This window comes from Biomphalaria glabrata, chromosome 4 (genome assembly GCF_947242115.1).
Source record: "Biomphalaria glabrata chromosome 4, xgBioGlab47.1, whole genome shotgun sequence".
NCBI lineage: Eukaryota > Metazoa > Mollusca > Gastropoda > Planorbidae > Biomphalaria > Biomphalaria glabrata.
Window position 1 is genome coordinate 55207891 of NC_074714.1, and position 12776 is coordinate 55220666.

The window sequence follows — 12776 nt, forward strand, 5'->3', positions numbered from 1 at the left end:
GCGACCCCTGGCAAATCGTTAATCGACCCCCGAGGGGGTCGCGACCCACAGGTTGAGAACCCCTGCCTTATACAAAGGGGGTTCTATTAAAAAAAAATTATTTGACATCTGTGCCTGTATTTAGATTTCTAAAGTGTATTCCGAGACCTCCGTCTCTTTTAGAGTCTATTTGCTTGTTAAATTCAATGCAAAATAAAGACTTACTGATAGAAGGCATCCAAGTAAACAAAACAATAGAATAGAGTATTTTGAATATGCTATTTTATTACGAAGACTTTAAGAAAGAATTTACTTTCAATTCTTTGTTTATTAAAAATGTTTGTAAAATGTTTTACATGTTTCGGATGTTCCTTCAGAGTTGAAGATAGTTTACTTCCTAGTCCAAACCTCCCGCAGGACGACGGGGGATGGGAGCGGGCAGGGTTTGAACCCTCGACCGTCGATAAATCCGAACGACAGTCCAGCACGCAAACCGCACGACCAGGCAGCCATCCTAAAGGCTGTATTACATTTAGCCTTCAAAGTTACTGCTATAGAAAGAACATTTATTATGAACATCTGGTTTAAACCTAGTGGACAACAGGTACTAATGATAAGAAGGGTATGAACTTTATAAAATCTAATCAACTGTGAACGCATGCCCAGGCCTACAGTAGTAACCATAGAAACTCAGTTGTTGTTTATTTGTAATGTGTCAATACTTCATGGTGACCTGAATTATATGTTGGTCTTGATGTGTATTAGCTTGTCTACTACAAGGCCATACTAAAATAATTTATATTTTATATTTTCCAAAAAAATTTAAATGATCTAGATGTTAGACTAAATGCATCATATATAGGCTACAATACAATGTTAATGTTTTAAAACAAGAGGAAATTACTCTTACTTGACTTGATCCCCTTCAAGGGCGACAACTCGCTTGATCAACCATGTCGTTGGATCTTTGGGTGATCTGACAAGAGAATACAAAACAGGTGAATAAAATCTTATTACATATCTCCTTAAAGAACATTTACAGGCAATCACCATACACAAAATGACAATCATAACATTCACATTCCATGTACAGGCAATCACCATACACAAAATGACAATCATAACATTCACATTCCATGTACAGGCAATCACCATACACAAAATGACAATCATAACATTCACATTAACCCAAGATGTCAGTCTTGTGAACCTTTCATTTATGAAGAATCGGGATCATAATACAATGTGTAAAGGCTAATTATCATTATAGATGCGCAATGGAACTTTCTATTTTAACACTATAAGGGGACATTACAATGAATGTAATGATAGGAGAATCGTCACATGGGTTGTTTCCCTTTAGCAAGAGTTAAAAAAAAAAAAAAAAAAAAAAAATTTGGGCTCAAAACAATAATTGTAAGACAAAAAAAAAAGTAAAGTTCCCATCAGACCTTGCGATCTAAAGGGCAGATAATGTAAAGGTCATCTGTCTCTGTGGCCACAGTTGAGAGTGTCATGTGGCCAGCACAACGACCAACTGCCTTCTTTTCCCCAACTTTGGTCAGGTGTTAAGGGTATTAGAGCTGTGTAGCCAAGTACTTTTATAGACGAAAAAAAAAATTAGTAAAAATTGCGTTTTGTTTTTCCTGAGAAAGGTTGGATAGACCCGTTTGGAGGGAACATGCAGAAGGGGGGTGGGGGGAAGCTAAAAAAAAAAAAGGGGGGGGGGCGATGCAGAAAATGGTACAGATTTCAATTTCTAACTCAGAAGTCTTTCTAGAATTGATTTCTGATCAAATAAATTTAAAGCCAACGATCTTGGAGTGGGTTAAAATATTATCTTTCTGAAAGCATAAATATTAGAATTTCCTTCAAGATTTTGGAATCCAATATTTGAAAATAAACTATATTGGATCGCTGGAGTTTGAGTTTTGAGTTTAGGCACAATTTAGGCCATGTCGTGCCCGTAATCCTTTAAGGATTACTCTCCCTTTACATAACAAGAGCTAAATTCTATACAGTCATATTCGTTAAAAACAAGGTCTATTCACAGTTAAAATAGTAAAGGTAGTAAAAATGTAATAATTTGGTAAAAATCTTATGTAAATATTATATGTTCACAATTCAAAAATTCAGATCTTCGTAGACAACCCCACCTCCCGGACAAAGGCCAGTACCTTCCCAGGATCGCTGGATACATAACGCCTTAGGTGAAACACTAAAGATAATCATCCTGCAAGCCAATACCATTATAAGACCAACGGGAGAGGGGTGGGGAGGTCCAACTTTTCCACACAAAAAAAATTAGTTTTTCTTCCCAAGATTAACAAGTCTCGTCAACACACAGATCAAGAATAGAAAAAAGCGTGTTTGACAATGTGATGACTTGAAAGGCCTGGACCTCTAACGTGAACAAATCTGAGACCAGTGTAGGCTAAATATTATTACAACTGAGCTGACCAGGTCAGATTGCTCGGAGATCAGTCTGCCCTTCACACACCGGGCAACAAAATTGAAAACTTGTGTCCAGATTGTGCGTTCATGTGGTTAGTTAGACATTTTCAAGTGCTTGCAGATATTGAAGGAAGTAGGGAGTGGGTGGGGCTAAGCACACACACACACACACACACACACAGAGATCTAGCAGTAGAGCTAGTTCATAGTCTGTCAATTTCCCTTTGCCCTGAACAAACTCTTGCCTGCCTTACGTCTGCCGTTCTGTGACATCGTCGATACTTAAATGTCAAGTACGTCGGTGGTATCGATTACTGGGAGGTTGATCGTGAGATACTCGACCGTGGAGAAGTAGCCTTCCTTCCTCGATTTTTAAATAAATAAGATAATACTAGCTCCGTACTCCGTGCTTGCCCGCGAAGTGTACACATTTAAAGTGTGTGTCACGTGACGTGTTTCTCTTTCAGTAGTTTGTGTTCACATTAGCGTACACGTTTACATTCAGTGCACCGATTGACGCTTACATTATTATTATTGGCGCAAATAAAAAAAAGGCGGGAGAGGAGACTATTTTAACATAGTTCCAATAAACTTTTCTTTAAAAACTGTAAGACGATTTCGGCCTCCAGAAAGAGAGACTTTGGGAAGTTCCAGTTTCAAAAGTCCGTCCAGCAGGGACACGTCCAGAGACATCGACTAGTTAGTTTCGGATGTTCCCCCGGGACTTGATCACATCCTAGCCCAAACCTTCAGCAGGACGATGGTGGGGGGGGGGAGGGGGTTCAGAGCCAGGATCATTCGAACCAGTGATGGGCAGTCGTTTTAAAGAGCGTGCCAAAAAACTTCAAAATCAGCACGTGATTATTATTTTTAGGCAGTTTTACAGAGAATGTCTTGAAATGGTTAGTGGCAATTGAAAAACCTAATAAAAATCCAGATATTTTCCCTATATTTCGGGCTTCATTAGTTATAATATTGCATATTATTACAATTCATAGACCTCCCACAAAGTCTTGAGAAAATAATTGACACTTTTGTTTCCTCAGTAACAAAATTATTTTTATTTTTTTTTATAAATCATACCATTTGCGTAGTATCATTCATAGCGTACTTTCATCCATGATAAAAAAGCGGAACTTACGTTTGCCAATCGTTAAATATAAATTTTATATGGCGCTACTTTAATGCCTATAGCATGCTCAGAGCACTATGGTCCAATCTCATTATTGCGGTATCTGGGAGAAGGTTTTCCGTGCTGCCTGTAGTTGTCCCTCAATAAACAATTTTTCTCGAGCAGGGTGTCGAACCTTGAGCCCCCTTCCTAGGTAGCCAAGCCAAGTTCAAGCGTACTTAGCCTCTCGACCACGCTTCCCATCCTTTGTTGAGATTAACTCTGATGAAAATTTGTTAGCATTGATTCGAATCAAGAAGTTATGTTGTTGCTTTTTATTTTTTTAAGATTAATTTACTGTTTCGAAATCCTTTTTCTTAAAAGGACATAAAACTTGGCAGCAATGGGAAGCTTGCATCGTTCAACAAAATAGCGATCAGAACGTATTTTACTACTTTTAGCGATACACAACAAAATAGATTGAAAGTGAAGCAGCTTTCTGGGCAGTATACAATTTTGAAAACGATTTTGATGGACGAATTTTTTAAATAATTCTTTTTTAGATTTTGGTTTTTCTTTTGTTATTGTCCTCGATGCACAAATAATGTTTTCTTTTGTGTTTTTTTCCCTTTCAGACCTTGTGGTCTATGGGGCAGATGATGTAAAGGTCATCTGTTTCTGTGGCCTACAGTTAATGAGGGTGTCATGTGGCCAGCACAACGACCAACCGCCTTTACTTTTCCCTAACTAATGTCAGGTACCCATTAGAGCTGGGTGGACCCAGAGGCGACCGAAGATCCAGAAATAAAAAATTCCAGTCTTCACCAGGTTCGAACTCCGGACCCCGGTTCGGAAGTCAAGCGCTCTACCGCTCAGCCACCGCGGCTCCATCGCTAAGTCTTATTAAAAACTTGAAATTTTGCATTGTGAATAAAATTAATTTCAATTATTAATTACTAAACAAGTGGCGGGCCAAATGAAGGTTCATTACGGGCTGTAGATTGCCGCCCCTGATTTAGATGACAGTCCGGAGCGCGTATGAAGTGATGGTATTAAAACTAGAAGTCTACTACACACTAAAGTAAGATTTCAGTAAACATTAACTTTATTTCTAAGTCATTTGAACCATTCTGTCCGTGTCAGCACTCGACAGCCAACTAACTCCTGCACAGTCGTACCTGACATACACACACGGTGTTCAGCAGTTCACTCAAGTCAAACAACAAAGGTCCACCAGTGTTCCTTCAACACACAATGCCACTACTGGTCACTCAAAACAGCAAACTTACTATTGCAGGCACATTGCGTCGAATGAAATAACAATCTTTTTAAATGTTCGTGGCCATTAAAGTTTTAAAAAAAAAAATTTCAATAGTGATGGGAGATTTTCACGATGTCAATGTCAAGGTCTCTAAATTGAACTTCCGTGTTGCCAACGAAGTCTTTAAATAAAAAATTGACTTACAATTTTAACAATGTCTCAATGCCTGACAGTTGATCTTCCAATGACTTACAATTTTAACTCTTTCTCTCCTAACTGACGATGCCAACGTTGATTCCACTAGAATGTGGTAAATAATTATGGAGAGAAAGAGTTAACAATGTCCCAATGCCTATCACACCTTCTATATTACCATACCTAGTTGGTTGCGCATTAGTTTTGGAATAAGTTGTAAGTCATAGAATTCAAGCCTAATGCTTTGTTTATATAGAAACTAAGCAGGAGGCCTACGCCCGTTGATTTGATCTCATGCCACTATTGATAATAATGACAGGAACATCCCCTTCTTTTTGAATGGACCTCATTCACCAATCGTAAACAAACAACATTTTGCCACGTGGTTCTCTATATTTTCTATACAAATTACGCAATCCATAAAGGCTGTCACGTGATACGTAATTTTCTTTGTTTTATCAATATTATCGAGTGGCTAAATGTTGTTTGTTTACGATTGGTGAAATGAGGTCCATTGTAATAAACGGGCCACATTTGAACGAACATACTTTTTTTAGCCGGTGAATTAGTGTATCTGTTGCAATAAAATTTTACGGCCAGCTCCTCGTCTGTCTGTCTGTCTGTCTGTCTGTCTCAGTAACCCCTATTTCGTTTTCTTCTAACCTGCGCATCGTAATTTCTCCAACATAGACTTTTGACTTGAAAACAGCCACTCCATTATGCGCCCCCCCCCCGGCATATACACGCACTCATATGACTTTTCTTCGGCTTCTCAATTCAATCTCTATTATATTTCGACCTTGACCTATCCCCCTCCTCTTTTTCGTTAGTTTTTTTTTTTTTTTAAATCTTAATGCAAGCAATTAGACACCAAATTCTGAGAATGGATACTTTTTTCGTAATTTTGCATGTGGCTTGTATACCCGTGACACCGAGTGACCGCTCTGGCATGGAAATTATTTTAAGCGTGGTGACAAGAACCGCCCCTTCTCAACATCACATCTCCAAATCCCCAAGTGCTACAAATTGTTCAGCTGAAAATGCTTTTTAAATTGCGTACGTTTTAATACATTAAGTTGGGCCGTTAACTCTTTCTCTCCTAATCGACGATGCCAACGTTGATTTGACCCCCATTAACTCTTTCTCTCCTAATCGACGATACCACCGTTGATTGACCTCATTAAATTAAATAAATGTTTACTTTTATAAACATGTCTTTGTGTTGTATAGAAAGGGCATGCATTTTTCCTTTAATCCTATCACAACTACAACATTTTCTGATAACAAACAACAAAGCTATTGAATCGTTATAATAACAAAGGGGGGGGGGTGAATTAATAATGTGCAGAATGAAGAATTCTTTCGAAACGTGTGAAAATAATAACGGAGAAAAAGAGTTAAACTGAATTTATTTTTGGATTTATAAACTTTAATTTGTGCAGTGTAAAAAGAGCACGCATTTGACTTTTAATTCGACACCAACTATAACATTTTCTGATAAAACAAACAAAAACGTGATTGAAGTTAAATTATAACAGGATAGTGAAATACAGTTGAGCAAAATGAATCATTTTTATCGGAACAAGGAAAGTAATTACGGAGAGAAAGAGTTAAGCATTGAGATTATATGAACTCAACCAGCTGACGAATATAAAAAGTTCGGTCAAGCTGCGAATATTCTGAACAATGGAAGCTCTGGTGGACGTTCGGTTATGGTTACTACTGGTTTGGTGAACACTGGACATTACAGATGAAATGGAACATAATCTATAGATCCGACATGGTTCTAAGGTCACGCTCCATTGGAGACTATAAGAACCCGTATTGTACGCTTCTAGTAGACATCATTCAGACAAAGCACAACAAACATTGAGATCCAATCAAAACACAGCTTGTACTTCGCCGCTCAACAAAAGATGAACCAATCACCGCCCCAGCAATGAACTCGGTCACATGACTGCCCAAAATGGCGCACTACAAAGCGAATACGCGCTAATCGATGACATTTTAATCATGTATTGATCTTGGTCAAATTAGCAAGGGGGGTTGCACGGTTTCAGCTCTAGCAGAATGAGTGGTGGCAGTAAAAGAGGGAGGGGGGATGAGTTATTGGATTGAAAAGCAGTATAATTTGGTTGTGTACCTAATAACCGAAGAACTCCCCCCCCCCTTTTTCCAACTACACTTCCCTCTCTTGAAATGCCTCAATCAAGGTTCAAATCAAGTAGATTCTTTAAAAAAATGCTGAAAAAGATAGAAGAATTTGCGAGGGATACTGAATCGAAAGAGTCTAAACAAGCCAAACTGAAGCTGAAGATTTAAAAAAAAAGATGATGATGATGATGATGCGTGCAGCTGAAAAAAAAACTAATGAAGCACTGAGTTGATTGATAGTTGCTAGGGACATTCTGGACAAACAGAATAAACTATCTAGCTGACTCGGGGACATCGCAACAAAAAAAATAAATAAATTCATTTCAATGTCAATAGCTAGCACTGCGAAATCCTTGTAAAACAAAAATATTGAATGATTGCAGAACTGTGGACGAGCTGCGACTGGGGACAAGAGAAAAATACAACCAAACCAAATTAGAACATTTAGGACAGGAAAATATATAATGTTTATTTCTAGTTCAAGACTTTATCTCTAAATTCCTAATAGAAACATGGATTTCAGCTCTTCCATTAGAATTCTGTACAAAGTGAAGGTGAAAAAAAAATATATAAAAAATACTTAAAAAAAAAAAACACCAAAGGGAAAGAATAGCACAACTACTGTCGTCTCTCAACACTGATAGAGTTATCTTCCTTTTCTATATAAATCAAAATGAATTAATTACCACTAATTCATTAACTAATTGGTTAATTTTAAAATATTTTTATGCATTGTCTAAACAATGAATAAATGTACAAATTTTCAACTTTGTCTGAGAATGGGAAAATGCGAGAAATCACGAGTACAACATTTGTACCAGACAGACAGAAAGACGGACAAACAGAGCGAGTTGACATACGGTTTGTTAACAAGTGAGCATAATCCTAGAGCACAAATGCATGTGATAATCATAATATATATAGAGCAGTCGTATACTATATTGAGCGATTATACAGTATGATCGTAACTATACAGAACAAATGAGCACTATACACAGTAACCGTACACTTGAAGTACACTATTTTTCATAACTGTACACAATACCGAACGCGTTGAAACATTGACTTATAACATGATGGCTGTCTGGTCGTGTGATATGCGCTCTGGGCTCTCGATGGTACCGGGCAAGAATGAAGAAACATCTGAAACCTGTAAAACATTGAACAAGAGAGAGTTTGAAAGAAGATAGCAAAAGGAGTTTGTGAAAGGCGACCCCCATATGTTCCGCCTATGTATCCGCGTTTAACAGACAGGAACTGCGACTAAAGGAAGGTAACTCGTTTTTAGGAATCTCTCCTTTTGAAGTTTAAGAAAAAAGAAACAATATATACAACAAAGTGCAGGTCCCTCTACACAACAAAACCATCTTGTAACTAAAGAGTGAAGACTAACGTACAACCGGAGAGGAAACTTGAGGACCTTTTTGACATTAGAGTTTCGTGACCTCAGTTCTTGATTGGTGGAGTCAGGTCACGTGAGTCATCCCACTGACGTCATAGCAGAACCAGTTGGGTTTTTTTAGTCTATCAATTATTGAAGCCAATCACCACGACATTCGGAGGTATTTCCATGCAGACCACAAAAAAAAAGGGTTATTTAAAAAGGGTATTTAAAGAATACTAAACCAACTTCAAAAAAATGTAGTTCCCGCTCATTCGATGGAAGTTTTCACTCTGATGGCGGGTTTCTTACAATATACACATTTCTTGTAACCATCATAAAAAGGTGTTTAAACCATAAAGCTATTCCCACCACTATTCTCACCATATTAAAGGTCTTTCTATAGCAGGGGTTCTCAACCTGTGCGTCGCGACCCCCTTGGGGGGTCGATTGACGATTTGCCAGGGGTCGCCTAAGACCATCGAAAATATGGATTGTTTATGTCTATTCTTCTTTTGCTGTGTGTGTGGGGGGGGGGGGGGGGGGAGGGGGGGGTCGCGGCCGAGTGGGGGATTCTAAAAAGGGGTCGCCGAGCTTAAAAGGTTGAGAACCGCTGCTCTATAGTATCCAAGAAATGTTTTAACCAAATGAAATTTAATCTCTATCAAAACAAAACAAGTTTTTAACCACCTGTGGTCAGAAGCTTTTCGTGTTAGTTAGCGAGGCCTTAAATGGGGCTGTGGGAAGCGCGGTGGCTGAGGTAAAGAGCTTGGCTTCCGATCCGGGGGTCCTGGGTTCGAATCCTGGTGATGACTGAGATTTTTAATTTCGGATTTTTTTTTTTGGGGGGGGGCGCCTCTATTGAAGATTGATTTGTCGTCGTATGCATTATCAGTTCTCTCATAATAGAAGATGCTTTTTATTACATGTCATTGTTGTTGTTTTTTTTCTTGTCGATGTAAAACATTATTGATGTACATCCAAACTATTGGGTTCATGAAATTTTGATACGATCAAAATTTTTCCTCTGCCCTGGGAGGACTGTTGTGACACAGTAAAACTGTGTGTGGTCAACCGTGACACACGGTCAAGTTTGGGTATCGGAGAGTTAGGGGGACTTGGGGGAAGTGACGAGTGTGTAAACAAGAAGAGAGGAAGTCATCTAGTGGAGTTGGTTATCCGTAGAGAACGTTCGCCTTGTAAATATGTTATGTTTGATGGCGCACAATAAAAGACAGTTTATACTTAAAAGGACCTGTTTCTTCACATCCACCCAGCTCTAATGGTTACCTGACACCTGAGATGAACTCCTATTGAAAAATCCGAGCAGGAAGGACTAGTCCTCCCGTAGTGCTCTGGCCAGAAACTCAGCCGTCCGGCGTAGTGCCTCGTAGCTACCATACAAGTCGAGTGACGGCACAGGCAGGTCCCACCTTAGCTCGCGGAGCTTGGGACACTCGTACAAGACGTGCGACACTGTTTCGACGCTCTCTCCACAGTGACGGCATCTGGAGTCAAAAGTTCGTGCGGAACCGGGCAAAGTATGCCCCAACAGGACAGTGTTCCGCTCTGCACTGCGCAATCAGTCGCCACCATGGATCGTCGCGATCTGGGGTTACCTGACACCAGGTGGGGAAAAGTAAAGGCGGTTGGTCGTTGTGCTGGTCACATAGAGCCCTCGTTAACAGTGGGCCACAGAAAAAAGTGATCTATACATCATCTGCCCTATAGATCGCATAGTCTGAAGGTGGAACTTTACTTTAAAAAAAAAATAGGGCTTTCAGAAAGGTCTTAACTAGTGTGGAAATAGATGCAAAATAAGCACTACATTTCAGAAAGGTCTGAACTAGTGTGGAAATAGATGCAAAATAAGCACTACATTTCAGAAAGGTCTTAACTAGTGTGGAAATAGATGCAAAATAAGCACTACATTTCAGAAAGGTCTTAACTAGTGTGGAAATAGATGCAAAATAAGCACTACATTTCAGAAAGGTCTTAACTAGTGTGGAAATAGATGCAAAATAAGCACTACATTTCAGAAAGGTCTTAACAAGTGCGGAAATAGATGCAAATAAGCACTACATTTCAGAAAGGTCTTAACAAGTGCGGAAATAGATGCAAATAAGCACTACATTTCAGAAAGGTCTTAACAAGTGCGGAAATAGATGCAAATAAGCACTACATTTCAGAAAGGTCTTAACAAGTGCGGAAATAGATGCAAATAAGCACTACATTTCAGAAAGGTCTTAACTAGCGCGGAAATAGATGCAAATAAGCACTACATTTCAGAAAGGTCTTAACTAGCGCGGAAATAGATGCAAATAAGCACTACATTTCAGAAAGGTCTTAACAAGTGCGGAAATAGATGCAAATAAGCACTACAGAATGGACCTCATTTACAAAAACGTAAACAAACAACATTTAGTCACGTGATCTTATTGATAAAAACAATGGCAAAAACTGTCACGTGACAACCATCATGAATTAAACATGAGATCGTAAATTATACAGAAGAAATAAAGCACCACGTGGCTAAATGTTGTTTGTTTACGTTTGGTGAATGAGGTCCATTTCGTTTCAACGTGTTGACCACAAGATCACCCTTGGGCCCCCCCCCCCGGTCTCTTGCACGACCCTTGTCCTTGACATTGAAAACGTAGCGGTGTCAGCCTCAGTTAACAGAACATGAAAGCGAGGCTAGTGTTTGGTGTGTCAACACGGTTATGACGTAACACGAGACTCCCTCAAAGAGTGCACTCACACGCTAGTGACGTCATGCACTCACTCTATTAGCCTTCAATTAGCTATCGAGTTAATGGCTGGCCTAACCAAATACTCTTCCTCTACATTTTCAGGTTGTTGTTTTTTTACATAGGGCAGTCTGGAAGAAAAAGTTCTGACTAAAAGGTAGAAACTGAAAAACAGAGAAAGAGAGAGAGAGAAAAAAGAGAGAGAGAGAAAGTGAAAGAGAGAGAGGGAGAAAAATAGAGAGTGAAAAGAGAGAGAAAAGAGAGAGAGAAAAAAAAAGAGAGAGAAAAGAGAGAGAGGGAGAAAAGAGAGGGAGAGGGAGAAAAGAGAGGGAGAGGGAGAAAAGAGAGAGAGAAAAAAAGAGAGAGAGAAAAAAAAAGAGAGAGAAAAGAGAGAGGGAGAAAAGAGAGAGAGAGGGAGAAAAGAGAGAGAAAAAAAGAGAGAGAAAAGAGAGAGAGGGAGAAAAGAGAGAGAGAGGGAGAAAAGAGAGAGAAAAAAAGAGAGAAAAAAGAGAGAAAGAGAAAAAGAGAGAGAGAGAAAAGAGAGAGAGAGAAAAGAGAGAGAAAAGAGAGGGAGAAAAGAGAGAGAGAAAAGAGAGAGAGAAGAGAGAGAGAGAAAAGAGAGAGAGAGAGAAACAGAAGGAGGGAAAGAAATAAAATAAAACAAAAGAAGAGAGAGAGAGAGAGAGAGGGGGAAAAAGTAAACAGAGAGGCGGTGAGGAAGGGGTGGAGACAGAGAAAAGTAACAAGAAAAATATATTTTTAAAAATACTTAAAAACAAAGCTTAGGATCAGAACTGCACATTTAAGGCCACATCTGTCAAAACTGTAAAATTTATTTTGCCCTATTCTAAATGAAACTATTGTCGAATGGACCTCATTCACCAATCGTTAACAAACAACATTTAGCCACGTGATAATATTGATAAAACAATGAAAATTACGTATCACGCGACAGCCTTTATGGATTGCGTAATTTGTATAGAACAGCGATTCTCAACCTTTTAAGCTCGGCGACCCCTTTTTACAATTCCTCACTTTGCCGCGACCCCCCCCCACCCCCACCCCTACACACATACAGCAATAGAAGAGTAGACAATAACAATCCATATTTTCGATGGTCTTAGGCGACCCCTGACAAATCGTCAATCGACCCCCAAAGGGATCGCGACCCACAGGTTGAGAACCCCTGGTATAGAAGATATAGAGAACCACGTGGCAAAATGTTGTTTGTTTACGATTGGTGAATGAGGTCCATTACCACTACTTAAAAAAAAGATATGTTAGTTGTTTATGTTAAGTAAGTGACAATGAATGTTAGTTCTACTTGATCCGGCATAGGGAAGTAGTAGCCATAACGTGTACACAATTTTACGAGACAGACGGACGGACAGACAGACAGACAGACAGACTGATTTGATATAAACTTTGTAATGAGAGAGAGAGAGAGAGGAGATTGATAGAGAAAAGCCAACAAAATAAGTAAAGAGAAAA

General features: G+C 39.1%; 1 protein-coding gene across 1 annotated transcript in view; it reads right to left on the minus strand.

Moving 5' to 3' along the window:
• The window catches only part of LOC106062053 (mitochondrial inner membrane protease subunit 2-like), an 89968-nt gene that overhangs the window by 3410 nt on the left and 73782 nt on the right, over positions 1 to 12776 (minus strand). Inside the window, exon 4 of the mRNA XM_056025724.1 lies at positions 890 to 955. Coding sequence (XP_055881699.1) covers positions 890 to 955 — 66 coding nt within the window. The remainder of the gene's footprint in view (positions 1 to 889; positions 956 to 12776) is intronic.